General features: G+C 38.5%; 1 protein-coding gene across 1 annotated transcript in view; it reads left to right on the plus strand.

Moving 5' to 3' along the window:
• LOC136365163 (BEN domain-containing protein 5-like) overlaps positions 1-19881 on the plus strand; it is a 564308-nt gene that overhangs the window by 344975 nt on the left and 199452 nt on the right. The window contains exon 5 of the mRNA XM_066325516.1: positions 9684-9900. Within this exon, the coding sequence (XP_066181613.1) occupies positions 9684-9900 (217 nt within the window). The remainder of the gene's footprint in view (positions 1-9683; positions 9901-19881) is intronic.

Below are 19881 nucleotides of genomic sequence, written 5' to 3' on the forward strand. Positions count from 1 at the left end.
GAAGTATAGTTGCAATATGTGCCAAAGAAAGGTGTTCCTGGCTTTCTCACCAACCTTTCCAGCTTATCTCCCTTCGATTGCATTGGATGCCAAGGTGCACCTTGGAATTCCCCCTGGGGAATTCCTGGGAATGTTTCCTCACCTTTGGGTTTCAGGTCCCAGGCTTAGGAGACAGAGCTGCCTGACATAATGTATGCTGACTTTTTAAAAGCGTGTGACAAAGTCTGTCACAAGACACTGCTGCAAAGGCTAAGCAGTCACATATGGTGGCAGGGCAAGTATCCCCATAGATCAAAACCCGACAAGGAAACAAAAAGGCAGAGGGCTAAGTGGTCAGTTTTCATCCTAGTAAAAGGCCAGCAGCTGTGTTTCTTAAAGTTAGCTATCAGGTCACATGCTAAATATCTTTATTAATGATCTGGGGGGAGAGAGGTGAAGGATTAGGTGGTAACATTTACAAATGACATGTAATTACTTAAGTAATTTAAGCCTGCAGCACACTGTTGCAAACTTCTGGGTGATCTAGCTAGAAGGTTCGTTCCTGATAAATGAGAAGTTAGTCTGTGGAGGAAACCACACAAAAATGTTATCCTCTGACTAAAGGGAAAAACCCTGAACGTTGCTGTTGGCAGTTCCACAGCAGAAGTCATTTGAGATGCTGTTATGGTAGCAAAAGGGAACAAGGTGCTGGAAGGCGTAAGAAATGGGGCATTAAAAATGAATTACTGAACTCGCTCTTCATTGTGTGTAGACAGATGAGAGGATAAAGCAAAATATTATGGGGAAGTTTCCCCAGCTAACAAAGTCTGATCCATGATGACAATTTCCTGCTTTCTTTTGTCTTTATCCTGATCATACATCATCTACTATCAGAGATACACTGATCTTTTTCAGGAATAATGTGCTTTGGGAAGGCAAAGGCTTCTAGAGGGTTTGAGATCTTGCTAAGGACAATTCAGTATCAACCAAGCAATAGTTGGCAAAACCTCTTTCCTATCTGTTCTCCTTCCTGTGGTACTTATTTAAAATTCACATCTAAATGATATAAATTTAAAATCTCAACTTTTATTTAGACTGTTGAAATCATCAACATTTTAAACATGGATTTCAGAATTCATATGTTACTGAAAAGCTTCTTCAAGTTGGGGCTCTTATGAGACTTATAAATTATTCTTGCATAGAGAAGTCACCTGAGACTAACCTAAATGAAGTTAACATAGATTTTAAAAATTATTCTTGCAGAAGAACAGGGAGTGGTGGGAATAGATGAACAGATGGGAAAGGGAGAAGAGGAGACTGAAGAAAAGGCTAATTAGGTAATTGAGGCTAAGAGGCTGACCCAGTGGTCTACTGGTAGTGCAGTTCAGGGACTTGAATTTGGGATTGAGGTTGGTCCCTCATTCCCAGACCAACACATGCTCCAAACATCATAAGGACTCAGTTTCACAGCCTGTATCACCCTGTAAGTGTGTGTTTTCCAGTCAGCATAATCTGGAGGGATTGTATGTCAGATTAGAGTGAAGACAGGAAAGAATTAGGGAGTAAAAGGCTGAATTTGGTCATGAAGATGTAAAATTATTATGCTAACGGATAAATTGTTTGGTGAAATTCTTTGGAATTCATTTGAATTGTCTGCTGGAAAAAGAAAATGAAATAAATATGTTTTGAAGAGATTCTTAGTAAGAATTAGCCATTTCTCACCAAGCAGTGTTTTTTAAAATTTGTCCAGATGATGATTCTCTCAAGCGTGATTTTTCTTTCCAGAGATAGACAAAGCAAAGACCTAAAAGGGCATTTATTTCAGGTCATTCCATTACCTCGTTCCTGGCCAATTTGCAGCTGGTGTGCTCATGGTGTGCCCATCTTGTCCCCTTCTCTCTGTCTCCTGACCTGCCTTCTTTTCCAGTGCAGTCAGTGATACACGTTCCTCTGGATTTTAGTTGCTTATTTTCTCCCTGATGTCAGTACATTCAAACTGTCTTCTGAAGTTGTCAGGAGAGTTGCTCTTTTATGGCCAGAGAGTCTGCTACAGGTCAAAGCCAGGACAAGAGTTGTGCTGGAACATTTCTTGACCTTACCTTTTTCTGGTACAACATTATTTATGCTGACTTTATTATTTTTACATTTTACACTTATTTACGGCATTTGCAGCTACTCATTCTCAGTTTCTTCAAAATCCTTTTGTTTTTGCAAACTTTGGAGCTACAGTGGCCTACAGTCCCTCCTTTACTTCCCTCATTCTTTACCTTACTCAGTGATTCTTATCACAAATTCTCATATGCTAAGTAAAGTATTTTTTAAATTTTATTTTTAATCTATATTTGTTTATTTGTTTTTATTCCCAGCAGCTGCATTCCAGGATATAAATTCTGACTCCTGCATCCTTCTCTTGCACTCATGATATCTTCAGAGGATCACAACACATTTATGGCAAACTAATATTTTTGTGGAAAGTTGACTTTTCTCCTTGTATTCCCTTTTTTTTTTTTTTTTTTTTTTGTCATTTACAAGCACTGCATAGAGATGTTTCTATTGAAACAGTCCATGGCTGGAATACCTGTGGTCAGTAGGCAAATCATATATTGACAGAAGAAAAAATCAGCACCATTCATTATCCCTGCAGTTTCAAAGAGAGTTTCTGTGGAATAATTGCAGTATTGGAACTGCTGCTTCAGAGGAAAGTCGCTGCAGTTTAAGATTTAGCAACTGGACAGAATAAACAAAGGATGGAGGGGGGATTAGAGCTTTGGCTCTGAGGGTAGGCAGGAGGGAGGAAGAAGGGGAATTGACTGCTTGTCCACTGGAAATCCCTCTTGTACCTGCTGCTGGCAGAAGATTTTGGATTTTGCTATCAGCTGACAGCTGCTCTCAGACATATTAAAATGTTTTGTTGAAAGAGTGGCAAATTTTGACCTTTGTGGAGAAATTTCATGTTTAGGGGGATAGACAAGTGAGGAGTAATAGAAGGCATTGAATGGAACTTCCTTCCACAAAACCCAGTTGAGTTTTGGAGAAGATAAAACAACACTTTTCTCCTTTTGAGGGATTGAGTGTTGCCCTGTCTCATGTGGAGTTGCTTACAATAAATTCAGTAGTTTAAAAAATTATTTCTTGCCAGTTTATACTTGATCAGCCCTTCCTTTCATTCTCCTAATTCTGGCAGACTGAAGGATGGTGACTTCATTTCTGCCAGCAGAATCCGGGGACAGATTTTCAGCATTGCTTCATATCTTGTAATTATGACCCTTCCCTGCTTCTTCCCCGTGCTTCCCACATGGTACACCCTTTCCTCACCATTTCCTCACCGTTTATTGTCACTCTAAAGAGTAATTATGTCCTCTGATTCCCTCTGGTTTTAAGTAGAATAGGTCTCTTTATGCTTTTGTTATTGTAGGACCTACAAGAGTGGCCTCTCGGACCACATTTGTGTAAGGTATTCTGCAAATAGAGGACCAAGGACATTTCCCACTGCTGTGTTTTTTGTCTATTGTTTCTGTTCACCACAGGGTTTTTCCTTGTCAGAACACTGCACTGTGCTGAAGGCACTGTTCGGATAAAAACCTTTCTTAGCAAGTTCCTCCTGAATGCGTCCAAAGTATAAAATCTAGGAAATGATTCTCATAGCGTTTGCTCACAAAAATCTGATTCAAGATTTTGGCTTTCAAGCAGTAAAAAAGCAGTAATGTCTATTCAGGGTATTCTGTTATCTTAGCATCAGCTAGTAAGAATGATTCACCTGATGTGCTGGTCTCATTAAATAAAAGAATTGACTTGCACTTGTAGAGGTACCCAACACCATGGTTATTACAAACATTTAACATGCTAGCTCTCTCTCTCTCTTAAAAAAAACCCCAAAACAACAACAACAACAACAAAACCCCAAAAACAAAACAACAACAGCAACAAAAAGAAAATCACCAAACCAACCTTTATGAATAAATGACATTTAATGGAATTTTAGAGGAAAAAAAAAAAAGGTTAAAATTGCAATGTTTTCTCCTTGAAGTTGTAAAGAATGAAGAGAGTTTACAAGCAGTCTTTGTACAGTTCATTATTATTTGAATCCCCTAACAGTTTTGATAGAGGTTGCTTAATTGTTTCAATTAAAAAAATGAAAGCTGCATGCTTAATGTGTAGAGTTTCTGATATTTATGAAATTGAATTACATAATATTTTGAATTTTTTAATACTTAAGAAGAAACCAGGTCCTGTTAGGCCTGGAAAACCTTGAGATATTAAGTTATGAAAATATTTGGGGAACATTGTAATACACAGTAGGACGAATAATAGCAGGACTTGTTTTGCAGTGTCTGAAACTGAGTTAGCTGTGCCAAAACTCATTCAGTTGTCTGCAAAAAATATTTAACACCATCTGACATATTCACTGTCACTCCATGCTCTGTGAATCAAATATAAAATTATGTGCAAGAAAAAATAAAACCCTACAAACTTATTTTGTCACAAGTAAGCTAAGAATTTTGAAGATGGTCAGCTCCACTTGTCAACAAGAATAAGCAAGAAGAAAAATAATGTCTTAGACTAACAGAGAAAGAAGTCAGGAAGGCCTTCAGTTGGAAAGGGCTGCCTCCCAGAAGAGGAGTTTGCAGTACATCATTTACATCCTTAGGTTTTGTCCACAGTTTGTTGGATTTCTTGCAGTTCATAGTTGGGGACATCCAGCTTTTGGACAAAAAATTAAAGCACTCAGAAAGAGTTGCCAACTCTGGTATTCGGGACAACGTCAGTACATACCTGGAGGTTATTTTTCAAAGTTGAATCTGAATCAAGTTTTGGGTCAGTGGGCTTAGTTTTGTCTGAGATTGTGACTCAGGCCCACCCCTTTGAGTCCTGTAGGCAGGGTCGGAAATTTGTAAATTTGTTAAGTAACATCCCCACCCGTGCAAACTGATGGCAATTGAAAATGCTCACCACAGTGTGTCACCACAGCTAACACTGCACCACAACTTGAGCATTTCTCTAAGTCAAATCCAGTAATTTTTCTTTTGGCCATCGACTTTTTACAGCACCTGCAGTTTTTTGTTTTTCCTCCAAAGATCATCATTTTACTTTGAAGTGTACTGAGTGTGGTATGTCTAACCCAATCCTGTGGAGGCAAGGAACTGAATAATTACTCTACGAGTGCCATATTAACAGCAGTCCAAAGACTATTTATGCTGCTCATTAAAGTCATTGGGAATTTGGCTGGGCCAGAGCTCCCTGCTTTGGTCATGCAATAGGGAGAGGAAAGTGTTCAAAAAATTGTTATTTTGTAATTAGTTGTGCCACAAGAGGATTTGATTTGCACCCTTCAATGCTTTAAATGTGGATGCCACAAAGCAGTATCACTAGTACCCCCAGTGTTTGTACTTCAAAGCATTGAATAACTTCATTTTTCAAATGGAAATAAGCAGAAAGTAGCAGGGGAAAAAAAAATAAAAGCAGGACAGATAATAGTTTGATTTTAAAGCAAAAATTCTTAGAGTCGAAGTTAAAATTATTTTCAAATTAGAAGTACAGTTAGGATAAAGTTTTGAAGATCTGCATTATATCCCTCACTGCCTCTTGTAGTGCTAATGAGTAAAATCTTTTGATTTCTAAAGTCATCATGGTTTTGTTTCTGGATAAGGACTAGACTTTTTTATTTTCCATACACTGACAGATTTGACAGATCCTATTGCACACTACCAAAACAGAGCAAATGTCCTGACTCCAGACTGCAGTGTAGCAAACAGACAGAACAGGCAAGCACACGCACACCCACACTTGGAGAAAAAACCTGTGTGAATTGGGAGTGCTGCCTTGACAGACAGGAGGAGAAGACATTCAAAGGCTCAAGCTTTTGGCACTGGACTATTAGCATCAAAACAGAGAGAAACTCTCCATTTCTGTTCTTCCCTGTTCCCTGGACAGAAAGAATTTTGTGTTTAAGAATTTGTGTCAAACTCATATATAATATCAAGCTTCATTTCTTCAAATGCATCTAGGAAACAGACTGGAAATGAGCTGTTTGCACGTTATTCTCTGTGGCTGCACTTGGAATGGGGATGGTTCTCCTTTAAATAATCATTTAGGAGCTCAGAGATCCGGGCAGTTGTGTATCAATTAGTAGAATGCATTGCTGAGTGTGAGCTGCCTGGAAATGCAAAGGGACAAATCAGAGCAGTGAGGTCTCCACCATCATTTTGCCTTCCTGCCTCTAACTGCAAATCAGCTTCATTGTGACTCACAGCGTAAGAAGTTGGTGCATTTCTGCAGATCCATGATAAGATATTTTTCTTTAGTAAGAAATGCAGTTAGACTCTGCATTCTGAATCTGCTCCTGCCAGGCCCTAGATGCATTAGTATTCCACTGGCAGCTGCCTGTAGGTAGGAATATTGTTTTTGTCCATAACCAGAGGGAACAATCAGACTAAGCTGTTCCCCAGCTATAAACCAGCCAAAGTAATTGGGTTTAATTTTAATTTTTGTAATAGCTTTAAATTAATAGGAGCAGCTGCTGCCACAGTGTGTGGGTGTCCTTTTCCAGAAGGCATAGAACAAAAAAGGGAAAGAGTAAACAATAGTGTGTCTAGGACACAAAGGTTAATTCAAGAACTGAGCAATGTCTTTTCGTTATCAAAAACTCAGTTGGTGATATCTAGCACTTTGTCTCTTTTCTTTCCTTTTCTTTACCCCTTTTTCTTTTCTTCTTTAATTCCCTGATAAGATCTCAATCTGATTAAGCCCCTGTGTGTAAAGATGTGTTGTTCGTATCTAAACGCTAACTCTCTTTCCTCTATATGACTCACAAATAGATTAGCAGTGACAAAGTGCTAGGAGAGATAAAAATAGATTAGCAGTGACAGGAGTACTATTATAATTATTTTTGGAAGATATGGTTTGAATTAAGAGTTTGGGCACTTTTTGCCCTGAGAGGGTGAATTTAAACCTGGGAACTGAGGATGGTTTCTGCTGTTGTGTCAGACACCAGATAGTGAAATGTCAATACCAGATGTCCTAGACATCAAGATTAGCCATAATAGCCAAATGCAGCCATAAAGTGATGTGTCAAAGTGGATAATAAAACAGATGCTTAGCTTTTATAATGAAGGGGAAAGGGAATGAAATATCAAAAGTGCCTTTAATACATTAACAAAGTTGTCTTCAACTTGCTTAAAAGTAGAAAGTTATTGAACCAAGGAGAACTATGTGTCATTTAAACATTAACTATCAGCAGATGAATTTCAATTAGCATTAGCCTTTCTAAAATCTTGAATTTCCTCCTATTGGTCTCACTTTACATGAAATTTTTATAGCACAAAGCGAGACTTGTCCTTTATTATTTTTCCCATGCTAATTTGGAAACAAATAAAGTTCAACAACTCAGCAACATACTGTTTAAACTTGCATTAGGGTTTGAGGACTGGGAGCTGGAATACATTTACCCACTGCCATATCATCTGCTTGATTTGAGATCAAATGAGGGATGTCCTATAGCACTCCAGAGTAAGGGCGAATGATAGAAATATGTTAAGATGCTGAAGAAAACCATTAGGTAAGAGTGCTGCATGCAGATGGCTGGTGGCATTTTTTTCCCTACTGATACTTTCTTTAAAATATAAAAGCTTTGTTTTTCTGTCTTTTATATTCATGTGTTAAATATAATTTCCAGATCTTAGCGATGAGCAAGTATCTTATTTAACAAAAAAGATATCATCAAATCACAGATTTCATTAGATTGGAAAAGTCCTTTAATATCATTGAGTCCAAGTTTTATCCTGGCACTGCCAATGCTGCCCCTAAAACACATCCCCAAGTGCCTCATCTACTCATCCTTTAAATTTCTCCAGGGATGGTGACTCCACCATGTGCCTGGACAGCCTCATCCAACGCTTGAGAACCCTTTCATTGAAGAAATATTTCCTAATATCCAATCTAAATTCGAGGTGTGGCCTCACCAGTGCTGAGTACAGAGGGACAGTCACTGCCCTGGCCCTGCTGCCACCCCATTGCTGGTACAATCCAGGTGCCACTGGCCTTCCTGCCCACCTGGGCACAGCTGGCTCATGTTCAGTCATGATGGTGAAGTAAATTATTGAGGCCTTGGCTGTTCAAGGAGCAGGGCATTAAAAAGGGCAGATAAATTCTTTTTCTGAGTGTAATTAACTGCATCACTGGTTCTTTATTTCACTTTCTCGAGAAGATCTCAATTCCTTTCTGTTTCTCTTTGTAGATCCTGAGTCTTGCTCGGGTCAGACTCATTAACTGCTGCTAATTGGCAAACATGTACCTGTATATAATGAGAGGGTTTTGTCCTCTAATTCGTATTAGCAATGAGAGGCCAAACCTGAGGCTCTGCAGCAGACTAGCTTCTCGGAATGATTACAGAGACACATTTCTGGTGCTATGTCTGTAAATCTTGTTATGCTTTTCCCTCACCATGATCCCAGTTTAACTGAGATCTGCTTCAATCATTAGATGAGACCTGTTTATAAGGTTGTGTAATCGAATTAGGTAGGGTCTGCAGGACCATAGCATTTTGTTGCCAAACAAGACTGGTAAGTTACTTACATCAGATTACGAGTGGATGGCATGATTGGAGACTATTCCTGTCTGAATGAAGCTGGGAATTCCACCTAGGAAATGAACAAAGCATACAAACAAAAGAAGTGAACATTTCTTATCCAGAGAACAAGTTTTTGCCCCACCTCTGAAATATTATTTATTTCTCTTGAAAAGTAAGAAAATCATTTGACTTGCGTGAGAGATCGCAGGCAGATATTTGTTATTCCTCAAAGAGATACCAGCTTGATAACAATGACATAAATGTCTTTATTATAATTCTTTACCATCATGTATATTCATTTCTATCTTGTCAGATAAACCAGAAATGTTGAGGAGGGCAGTCGTCCAATTTGGAATGAGAACAAATACTCTTTTCTCCTTTGCTTTCTATTTAAAGACCTGGTGATTTTCCACGCCTGAAGATTTTTTGTATGATTTTCAGATTGTTTGTTTGGTTTTTTTAACATCAATAGTTTATCTTTTGTCCCTTTCATTGGCTAGATGTTGATACCTGTCCTGACTATTAAGGATTATCCATCTACGTATCTATGTGTCTATGTATGTATCTATGTGTCTATGTATGTATGTATGTATCTATCTATCTATCTATTTGTCTATATATACATATATATATAAATGTTCTGGATTTCAGTGATAGTTTTTTCAGTGTTGCCTTATACTGACATTCCTTCATTAGCTCTGCCTCCTCTCTGTGCTGGTGAATTGAACCTGTAAGAAAGGGTGCAGGTTTGACTGGAGCCTGGGTTTAAGTTATGAGTGGTGTGGGGTTGCAGCAGCCTGATAGTGAAGTAGAGGATATTTGGACATGCTGTGCATCCTTTCCACTTTGTGGGAATGGGTTTGCCTGGTTGTGTGATGCTCTCCCTGCTGTGGCACTGGGGCAGAGCTCAGTCCCTGTGGTGACAATGGCACTGGAGCTGTCACAGCCCTGGCCTGCACAAGTGCTCCCAAACACAGGCTCTGGGATCTCCTCACCAGCTCCCGAGCTGTTCAAGCTGTTCCACTTCCTTTACTTGGGAGGAAATCCGAATCTCACGGGGCCCTTTTGGTTCAGATTTCTTACGTCTGTGTAGATATGCATTAATTAGCACATACCCACACATATTTTTGATTTTCAGGCAAAGAATCCCCTCCAAAAACGTGTACTACTACCGCTGCCCAGACCACAGGAAGAACTATGTCATGTCCTTTGCTTTTTGCTTCGACCGAGAGGACGACACTTACCAGTTTGCCTACTGCTACCCCTACACCTACACCCGCCTTCAGCACTACCTGGACAACCTCCAGAGGAGGAGCATGGATTATTTCTGCAGGGAACTGCTGGGGCTCAGCGTGGTGAGTACCAGGCATGTTTGCCAGCCAGAAGGCTTTGTTAGTGATGTCTGCCCTTAAATGCTTCTGGAGTGTCACTCATCATCCTTGCTAAAGTAACCACAAACACGTCGCTGTTTTCTTGCTGTCAGTGACACAGGAGGAAGTGTATCTGCATGGTGAAATATAGACAAATGCTGATTTAATTTCACATAAAATATTTCCTTTGCAACAGTCAAGGCAATGCTAGATTCCTGTGCAGGATCAGTTCACCTGCAGAGGCATAAAAAGATGAAACTGAAGCAGCTTTATTGAAGAAACATGATTTTTAGAGTAACCTGACCATTTGTCTTTCTGGAAGAGATTTTCTGTTCAGAAGGAGACAGGGGGTTTTTGACCAACTGGAAAACTTTACTTGATAAAATAATGCAAAACATACACAAACCAGCTATTTTATTTGATCTTAAAAATTCATGCTTTGGTGATTTGCAATTAGAAGGGATTTAGTGGTCTCTGTATAGATCCTAATGGCCACATAAAATGAAGTGTCATAGTTCTTCTGGAGTAGGAAGGAGGGTTAATGGTAAGGCTGAACTTCTGCTCACTTTGCTATAATCTTCCTCAGAAATGCTGCCTGTCCTGGGGATTTGGCAAGTATGACTCAGCCACTCCCATGTCAACTCAGAAATCATCAGATTAAAAAGTAATAGCTCAAATATATATATATATACATATATAACTTTTGTTTTTTCAGGCTTTATAATGCACTTGTACCACACTCTTAGTCTTTTCTCTGAGATTTGATTTGGTCTACACTTGTACTGTGTGTTTCAGAATCAGAAAGCTGTGAAGAGGAAGTACCAAGGAGTAAAATCTTGGGGTTTCTAAAGTCATCATATATTTATTTCTGGTCCCAGCAGCAGGGGCTTTTAAAAGAAACCCAGCATATATTGACATCAAAATGAAATCATATGTATATTCTGCACTGAAATAAATAGAAGGCTTCCATCATTAAAGCAGGCCATTGAGATTCCTGTGTTGGCATAAAACTTGGAGGAAAAAATAAATTTACAGACAAGAGTAAAAACAGAATTACTGAAAGAAGTAAATTTTTAACCCTTTTTGTAGGTTAAGTACAGTTCTTGTTCTAAAATGACTATTGCACATCCACGAACTGGAATTAAATATTAATCATTCCAATTAGGGGGACAAACAATTATAAGAGAAAGGGGTATTAAAAAATAGAAAAGTAAAATCTGCAGAGGCTGGGTGGAAAGAGCACTATCATCTTAATGTGTGTAGGCTTTAATTATTAATCTTAGAGGACAGAACTGTCATTAATTCTATAATGAAACTGAATTTGTTTCCTTTCACTCTGAAACTGGTGTATAAACAGTCACATTTGCATATTCATCAAACCTCTGATCTGACTGATTAAAACACAGAGATAGAAGGATTTGTCTTTTATCTGCATTTTGACAGACAGAGCTATACTCTTAAATCTTGTTAACATTGTGTTACCAGTAGTTGCTAAACATTATTTTTCATATTTCAGCACACTAAACAAACAGATGCCACTCAAAATGTGGCAGGAAATGTGCTGTGTATAAGTCCTGCTTTTATATCTATATGTACACACACAGTATGTTTTGCAGAAATTGATATGGTAACATTTTGCAGCTCACCAAGCTGTATGAAAAAAGCTTCTGAATCAGGCTCATGCTGTAATCTTTGTGAGCAACATTACAATCTCAGAGCATTTCTGGCTTTTCTCCACACACAACTGTCCTAGAACAGCTTGGTAATTTAATGTCTTTGCTGAGCTTGAATAGACAATTTCCATAAGTTCTCTGCGAGTTAAATATTTTAACATAGAGCTTTGTTGCTATCATACATCTTTAAATGGTGAAAAACAGGATCCTTCATTCTTCACTGCACAGTGCTTCATAAAAGCAGAAGCTGGCTGTACTTTGGAGAATTGCGTGCCATATAGGATAGATTTAGAGCTCAGAGAGCCAGCTCTGTCCCTGCCCTGGCCCCTTATGTAAGATAAGAGGAATCAGATTGGCATAAAGAGGCCCTCAGAAGCTCTATTCCTGGCCAAGGGACGATACCCCTGGTAGCACATGGTGAAAGGTGGTTTCAAGGTGCCATCTGAGGACAAACTCCTGAGTCCTCATGCTGGGCACGGGGCTGGGGAGGGATAATGTGGAAGGGGAGGGATGCTGCACATCAGTGGAGCTGCCATGGAGCTGCTGCTCCCCTCGGGTTCATTCCAGGGAAACTGTACAGCCCCCTGCTGCAGTTTGTGATTGTGAGGATGGGGAAGTGTTTGAAAAAAAATTCACTTCGCCTGGATTATGTGGTTTTGAGCTGTGTCTCTCAGAGATGGCAGAATCTCACCATGGATCTTTGGAGCTATTTCTTTTTTTTTTTTTTTTTCTTTGTTGTGGTAAAGTAAAAGTCAAGTCACAAGAAGCCATGCTTAGAGGATTACTCCTGGAGGCTTTCTGAGTGCACATTTTGCTACATATAATGGTTTCAAGGCAATCTAATTTCTAATCTAATTTCACATCTTCTCTAAAGAAAATACTTTGCCTCTGTTAACTCCTGAAATGCTATCACTAATTCTATGAAAATTGAAAATGAAATATTGGTATGGGACATGTAATTGTCATTAGGATGCGGAATGGCAAAATGGTTCAGAGCCAAATGGCAAAGTTTCACATTCCCATTTAAATGGATAACTTAGCTGTACTATTTCTGACCTTTTAATGTTCATATTCTTTACTTCAGAGAGCTATCCCACATTCTAGATGTGCCAAATGTTCTTGAAAATAGTCTCTCCTGCAAGTGAGCTGAGATGGTCACCCAGGTACAATTTAAACTGCTATTTTCATTCTGCTGTTCTTGGCCTTGGGTAACTTCAGATTTTCTTTGGTTCGCCCCAACAGATCAGAAGTTCAAAACCTATGAGCACTTTCTAAAATTGTGGAATTGCTTTTTTGCATATTATTGATGTCTCTCCTCTCAGCAAATACTACACAATATTTCACAGCACAACACGATTTAAAATATATTTTTTTTATTTCTATGAAAATATAAGCAGGGGACATTCTGCATTTACAATACCTGTTTTATGATACTTATTCAGTCTCGGATGCAATAGCTATATGTGTAGCATTATAACCAATTTTTCAGAGCTGACAAAATTTTGGAGTTTGCTGTCATTTGAAGTTGGTAGCTCAAATTGCCTGTGTGTGCTTGAAGTGTGTGGACAATTGGCGAGACCTGTGCCTCCACCAGTATTCCACAGACACACATAATAAATTAAATGAGTTTTAGACAGCCTGGCTCAACTCCTACAGCCCACTTTACAAATTGACACTGGCTGGGCATTATTTTCATTACTCACTCCAAAGAGAACCAGGATTAATCAGAGCCTGATACTTCCTTCCACTCCATTAGGCAATGGTGCTTCCAAATTGCACTTGAGGAGAATTGTGACTGCACATACAAACCACGAGCCTCAAAGGGACTTGCACAGTACACAGGGACTGGAATATGGAATTCTGTTAAATTAAATATTAAACACACATATTTTAAAAGGAGAAGGCAATATGTCTAATGTAGGGCTCTGAAAATGAGCTGATCTCTAAAGTCAGATGTGGAGCACTGAAAGACACAGAGTGGAACAGAGAGTGCTTCCTTCTGGCTCCACACACTTTGGGGTGTGCTCTTCATTTACGTGAGTTACTCCTGATTCATGCTGGTAGCAGAGAGAGCAGAATGATGCCCTAAGACTGTGAAGCTGCACACCAGATGTCACATTGCTGGTTCATTGATCAAATTTCCTTTATTTACTGACTAAATGACTTCGTAACCCGGTAAAAAAAAATACTCGATCGCTTCTACCCTTTTCTACTGGTCCATTTTTAACTGCTCAGTTATGAACATTTTAAAGCTTGAAGCAAAGAAAATAGGCAGTCTTTCTAAGGTTAAATTTCCCATTTCTGCATTCAACTCTAGGTTATGTAATAACAGCTCTGTAAAAGAAAAGTATACTCTTGGTCTTTGGAAAAAAAAATAGAAGTTACAGGCTTCTGTGTAATGTAACATACCTTTGAAATCCTGTTGGTGTCAGATACTGTATTTTCCAATGGATTTGACTGTAACTAGGTTGAAATGTCATGTAAATGTAATTTGTGGCAATTTACTTGGCCTGAAAAAGGCCACAGAAATAGTGTTTAGGAAAAGTAAATCCCCTTTCTCATTTCTCAGTAGTGTAAAAATGCAGCTATGGATATGTTCAAGATATTCTCCTCAGTCACTGGTGTATTTTTTACTCCTATAGTACTGCTGTTCCCAAAACATTCATAATATGGATGTCATCCCAGCACTGTATGTGAGATTTTAAATGTTCCTACAGCTATTTTCTTAGCTGGATTGGATATCAGCAGAAGTAGAGTTAGACCTAAAAATAACACCACCAGCAGTTCTTTCCAAAATAAAATATGATTTATAGCATATAATAGCACAGTGTGCTACCAGGGAAATTATATAAAAAACGTGAAGAATTACAGAGGACTATTCTATACCATCAGTTTTAAGGAAAATTTCTTTTTTACAATTAAAAGGGAGTTCTGGGAGATAACCTGGCCCGTGTGAATTGCAGAGTAGAAAAGACAGGTGAAATGATGGTACTGTTGAATGTTGCCATCTGTCTGTAGGATATATACAAGGATTCACGGTAAAACCAAGAAATACTTTGGTTTGAGTTGGCAGCAATATGTAGTTTTTGAAAAAAACAAACTCGATAAAATCATCATGTGCAAATAATATTTATGAGGTTACTAAATGTGTAAACTCTTTCTTAAATTACAGAAAGAACACTGCTTGATAAAGTAAAATAATTTCTAGAAGGATTTGTATTAATTGGTCTTTCCTAACTATGAATAAAAAATTCTTGAATTGTAAAGAAGGATTCAAATCTTAAATCCATTTTGCAGCTCACATTTTGTAACTACCATTCTCCATTAAAAAAAAATAAAAACAACCACAGCAACAATAAAACAAACTATTAGAAAAAGCACTTCACCAAAAAAGAAGCTTTGAGCACAAAAAGTCCATTGAGGTAAGAAATCATCTGAAGAAAAAAAATATGTTATGATCCATTTTTTTAAGGAAAATCTTCCTGAAAGAAATGATAGTAAATGGATTATGTGTGGCAAAGTTAGTCTATGCAAACTGTTTCCATGCACAGGTCCCAAGCTTCACCCTTTCATCTTGTAGCCACTCAAAAACCTTTCGAAAGTCAGTGACCTTTCTGAAGTTTTCACTGGACTTTTTGTAGCTGTTCAGGTTGGCCTTTTGCTTCATGGCTCTTCCCATTTCCAAGTCAGACTCTTCATCTCACCTTTACTCCACACTTGTCCTTCATCTGGCTTGCCCTTTCTTTACCTCAAATCTAACCTTCCCTTTTCCTTCCATTTAGTTTATAGTCTCCTAAGCTAGCTGGAAGAAAGAAGCTGTGGTATTTGTTTTCTGCTCTTATGTTACTTATCCTGCCTTGTTCTTTCCTATTCATTCCCCTTATCTCTTTGAGTTGTGAAGGGCAAATCCAAAATAGCTGTGAGGTCTTTTAAATACCAGGACTGCACAAGGAAGTCGTGTTCTCCTCTGTGCACTCGATATCCCCACCTCAGGGCCATTTCACGTAACTTCATATCCTGGTCTAGGAATTGTCTTCCTTGTCCTTCTGTCTTTTGTGTTCCTTCTTTGCTCCATCCCTTAATACATACCCCTGCCTTTCCAGAAATGCTGGAATAAAATGCTGCTTGTCCAGGCTTCAACCTGGAAAGGGAACATCAATGATCTAGTCAGATGGCCTGAAATATCTGAACTCACACTCAGGTACAGGAAGGCATTTCAGGGTCTGACTCCTTTCCTCATGGCAATGGCAAATTTCAAGTAAAAGGCAGGTTTTATTCATTCCTGTCCTCATCACTTTCTCCTATTTGGTTGAGTGCCACAAAGCTCCATGGGGTAACTTTAATCCCAGTGGGAAACCCACTGGTTTTCTCCACACAGAGAGTTCAAACTCAGATCTAGGCAGCTGACTTTAGTTACTTCACCCTAAGCTTCTGGGGACATGAAGAACATATTTTTACTTTCCATGTTCAGTGCTGACTAGAATCCCTGTTTTTCAGTTGGTGCTTGGGAAATAATATTGCACAACCAATTAATATAATCTCATAAAACCCCCTAAGTCTGAGGCCTTGTGTGTACACCATCCTAAAGCTTTTTCATGGTTTTAAAATTTATTTAGTTGCCCTGCAGGCCATGAGTGTATTTTTTGAGGGTATATTGGGCCCTTAGAATCCTGAGAAAACCCTAGAATGCCTTCAGTCTTCTCGCACTTCCATTTCCAGAAATTTGTTTTCCCTGCTTTGTAGCACAGCATTAAGCAATAATTACCATGTTGATAGTGATGCTGAATGTACTCCCACGGAGGGGAAATCGTGCTATGTGGAGCTATTAACTACATTTGCCCCGTAGCACTTCACTGCATTGACTCTGCTGGGATTTTGGCTATGTTTGAGTTGGTTTCTGTTTAGATCTCCTGAGTGGTGACTGTATAATGCATCTGTGGGGCTGGAGCAGGATTTTAATCTTTATTCTTTGACTGTAGACCCAGAAGATGGTTAGCCTGGCTCACATTACCTGTAGGGCTGAAACCTTGGGATTGAAGGCTTATTTAACAATTTCAAAGTCTGCTGAGTCCAAAGGATTTGGATTTATGCCTTTTAATTTAAGTAAAGAAAGAACTATTTATTGATTTTACTTTATACCAGCTCTAGAATGTAAGTATAATATATTAAAATCTCTAAATACCTCAGGCAAAATCTTGTTCACATAATTTATGTAAACTGAGCATTGTGGCTCCTATCCAGCAAAACACTTAAGTGTAGATTTAAACTTAAGCATGTTAAATAGACATGTTGAAGTCACTGGCACAGTTCAAGACATCAAGTTTAATGTGCGTTAAGATGTCCTTGAGCTCCAAGGTCAAAACAATCAGCACTTAGGCCTGGCGCCCTAATGTTTTGTTGTGGACTTGCATTACCACTGTAACAACATGACTACAGGCAAAAAATAATAATAAACCTCCTCTTTTTGCACTTCTCTATAAATATGCTGAATGCCTGTGTGTAAAGGGAATCCCAGCACTGCTCAGCAATCCTTTTTTGTTTTTAGCAGTGTATGAGTAAGGTGTGCATTTGAGGCCTTCTGCATAAGAGATTTGTGCTAATCCTGGAGTTCTTTGTCCTTGCCAGGCACATGTTCAGCAAGACTTTATCTCTTTTGTCCTTAAGCCTTGAAAGCTAAAAGCTGGCTCTAAGAAGACTTCTGCCTGTATGTCAGAAGGGATTTGGGGAGATATCATATAGAAATGAGAAAATAAAGACATAAGAACATATTTGGATGCAGATTATAAGATAGGAGAGACCAAGGCCATGTAGCTCAGGTGGCCCAGCTGGCTGAGTGCATCCTTACTGTTGACCCAAGTATTTGAAGATGTGTACTTGAAGAGAGGAAGTAAGGCTCATGAAAATATAACATATGTAAGGAAGCACAGCTGAGAGATATTATGTGTAGCCTGTGATCTGTTCTTGATTTTCAGTATGATTTTACTGATCCTTACTTTTCTGCACTGTTAGCGAAGTATTTTTGAATTGAAGAATAGTGCAATGATGAAGCACATCGAACTTACATGTAAGGGAGGCTAGTGCCCTCCTTATTTTAAGACATCATGTTGCATTCAAGCATATTTTACTTTAGAAGATTATGATATTCCTGCAAAAGACAAAAAAAAAAGAGTGTTTTCATAGAAAAAGCCTGCTGCTGTTGAAGTGCTGCTATTATCCACAAATACTGAAAGCAATATTTATCTTTGTTTTGAAGACAAAATGACATACAAATAACATGAGGAGACAGGAGCTTTTTAATGTAAAGCAGTAGGTACTTAATTGAAAACTGGTTTTTTTTTCACTTCTTAGGAAATATAAGATACAGCTTAAAGCCTTTTTATTACTCTTTAAAGGAGATCTTACATGGCAACCAGTCATATTGGTACATGAAAAGAACTGCAGTCTCTGATAAAGATCCTCTTTTTCATGTTTTCAAACAGCAGCTGAGCACCATACTGTGGCAGCAGAGAACAATCTGAGAAAATGAACGCGGATTGAAAAGGCCCCAGTTACATGACATTTCCAGTGGAAAGAAAAAACCCCAGCCTTAGGCCCACAGTCAAATATTTTCACTCAGAATTCCCTAGAATTGTGGAGATACCTTTCTACAGAAAGTGTGTTCCTCTGAACCACAGAGCGGTTTTTCTGATGTTCTAATAAATGTGTAACATGGAGGAAGACAAAGAAGAGATACCATCCATTTCAGGAGTTTTCATGAGTATGCATGAAAGGAAAATCTGTTTTTGAAATAATTTTCCTTCCGTTTACTTTTAATTTTTCATTAATTGCATCCAATTTTGCACTTAGTCCTAATTAGTTAAATTTAAAATGACTATTACTTTCTCAGAATCTGACAGCATCAGGATTCTATAATACATACTTTTTTCTCCGTTTAGATTTTCTGCATTATGGTAGTTTATAATAACGCATTAATATCCATCATTCTACTTTTAATCAGCTTCTTAATTCATTAGTAACAGCTGCATATTGTTAAATGTTGTTTGTTTTTCCTTCCTCCCCCTCTTTAAAAAAATCTATGTTGCTTAGAATTAAAATATTAACTAGTCTTTCCATATTTATGAATGCTGCACTGCTCTCAGCATGGAATAAGGGAAAATCTCATGCCTTTCTTTAAAGAACCGCCTCCCTCTCTTTTTTTTTTTTTTAATTTTTTTTTTTTTTTGAACTTCTGCTCTGACAGCCTCCAAATTATTGCATAAATAACAGCGAGTCAAGGTCCATAGCATTCTTCTCACTGCAGTGTCATTTTATGGGAAAGGAGACTATTGCAGAAATCTGGACTGCTTGGAAGCAGCCTTGGGGAGGCTTTGGGTGTTCGTTTTCAGACGTCAGCCGCAGCAACCGGTGAATTTAGACAATTTGGACGGAGCTCAGCTCAGGATGGAGCCTTCCAATCCCCGTCAGGACCCTGGACAGCGCAGCGATCGGGCACTCGCAGCGCGATCTCACATCCACTTCTACAGAAGCTGAAAACACAAACTTCTCTTTCTTTTTGTGTATCAGAACCCCTGATACACAAAACCGAACCCCAACTTCTGGAATTTGCACCCCAAAAATAATTTTAGTGTTTTAGAAACCAGGCCTTGTCTGTAGCTGCTGAGCTTCTCGAACTATGGCCATGGTTTTCAGGAAAAGAGCTGGAAATGGAGTCTGGTATTTTGCACAGTTTATGTGATTCAAGACCTCAAGTCTGTTTTTCTTATTTGCCTTCTGAGAATGAAAAATAGCCTGTAATGTGTTATGTCTGATGGGAAATTTATAGGAATGTCAGAGATGACTGATTAAAGGCACTTTATAGATTAACAGATGACGACTAAAACAGAGGTTGATGATACTGTGGTGAAAAAAGAGGAGATATTTTGGCAATACAGTGAGATCCATCAAGACTTGTCTGAGACCTAGACATAGATATTAATCCAAACAATGAATATTTCAAAATCTGAAAGGTACTGTGTAGAACAAGAATAGTGCTTCTGCACACAACAGGGTGCTCAGCAGCATTGCATCTTCTTTGTCTCCCATGAGTGGATATAAGATACTCTCCTCCTTGCCTTTGTCTTCCTCTCTAAAGCTTTAGGAAATGGTCCAGGTAATCAAGTTATCACCATAAATTACTTTGCTGTCTTCTGTGTGGGGCCCATCTATCTCTTACGGGAATTAATGATATAGAGGTTCCTAGAGAATTTATAAAAGGTTTTGGGGTGGGTTGTTTCTTGTTTTGATTTTTCCTTTA

This window comes from Sylvia atricapilla, chromosome 9, assembly GCF_009819655.1.
Source record: "Sylvia atricapilla isolate bSylAtr1 chromosome 9, bSylAtr1.pri, whole genome shotgun sequence".
NCBI lineage: Eukaryota > Metazoa > Chordata > Aves > Passeriformes > Sylviidae > Sylvia > Sylvia atricapilla.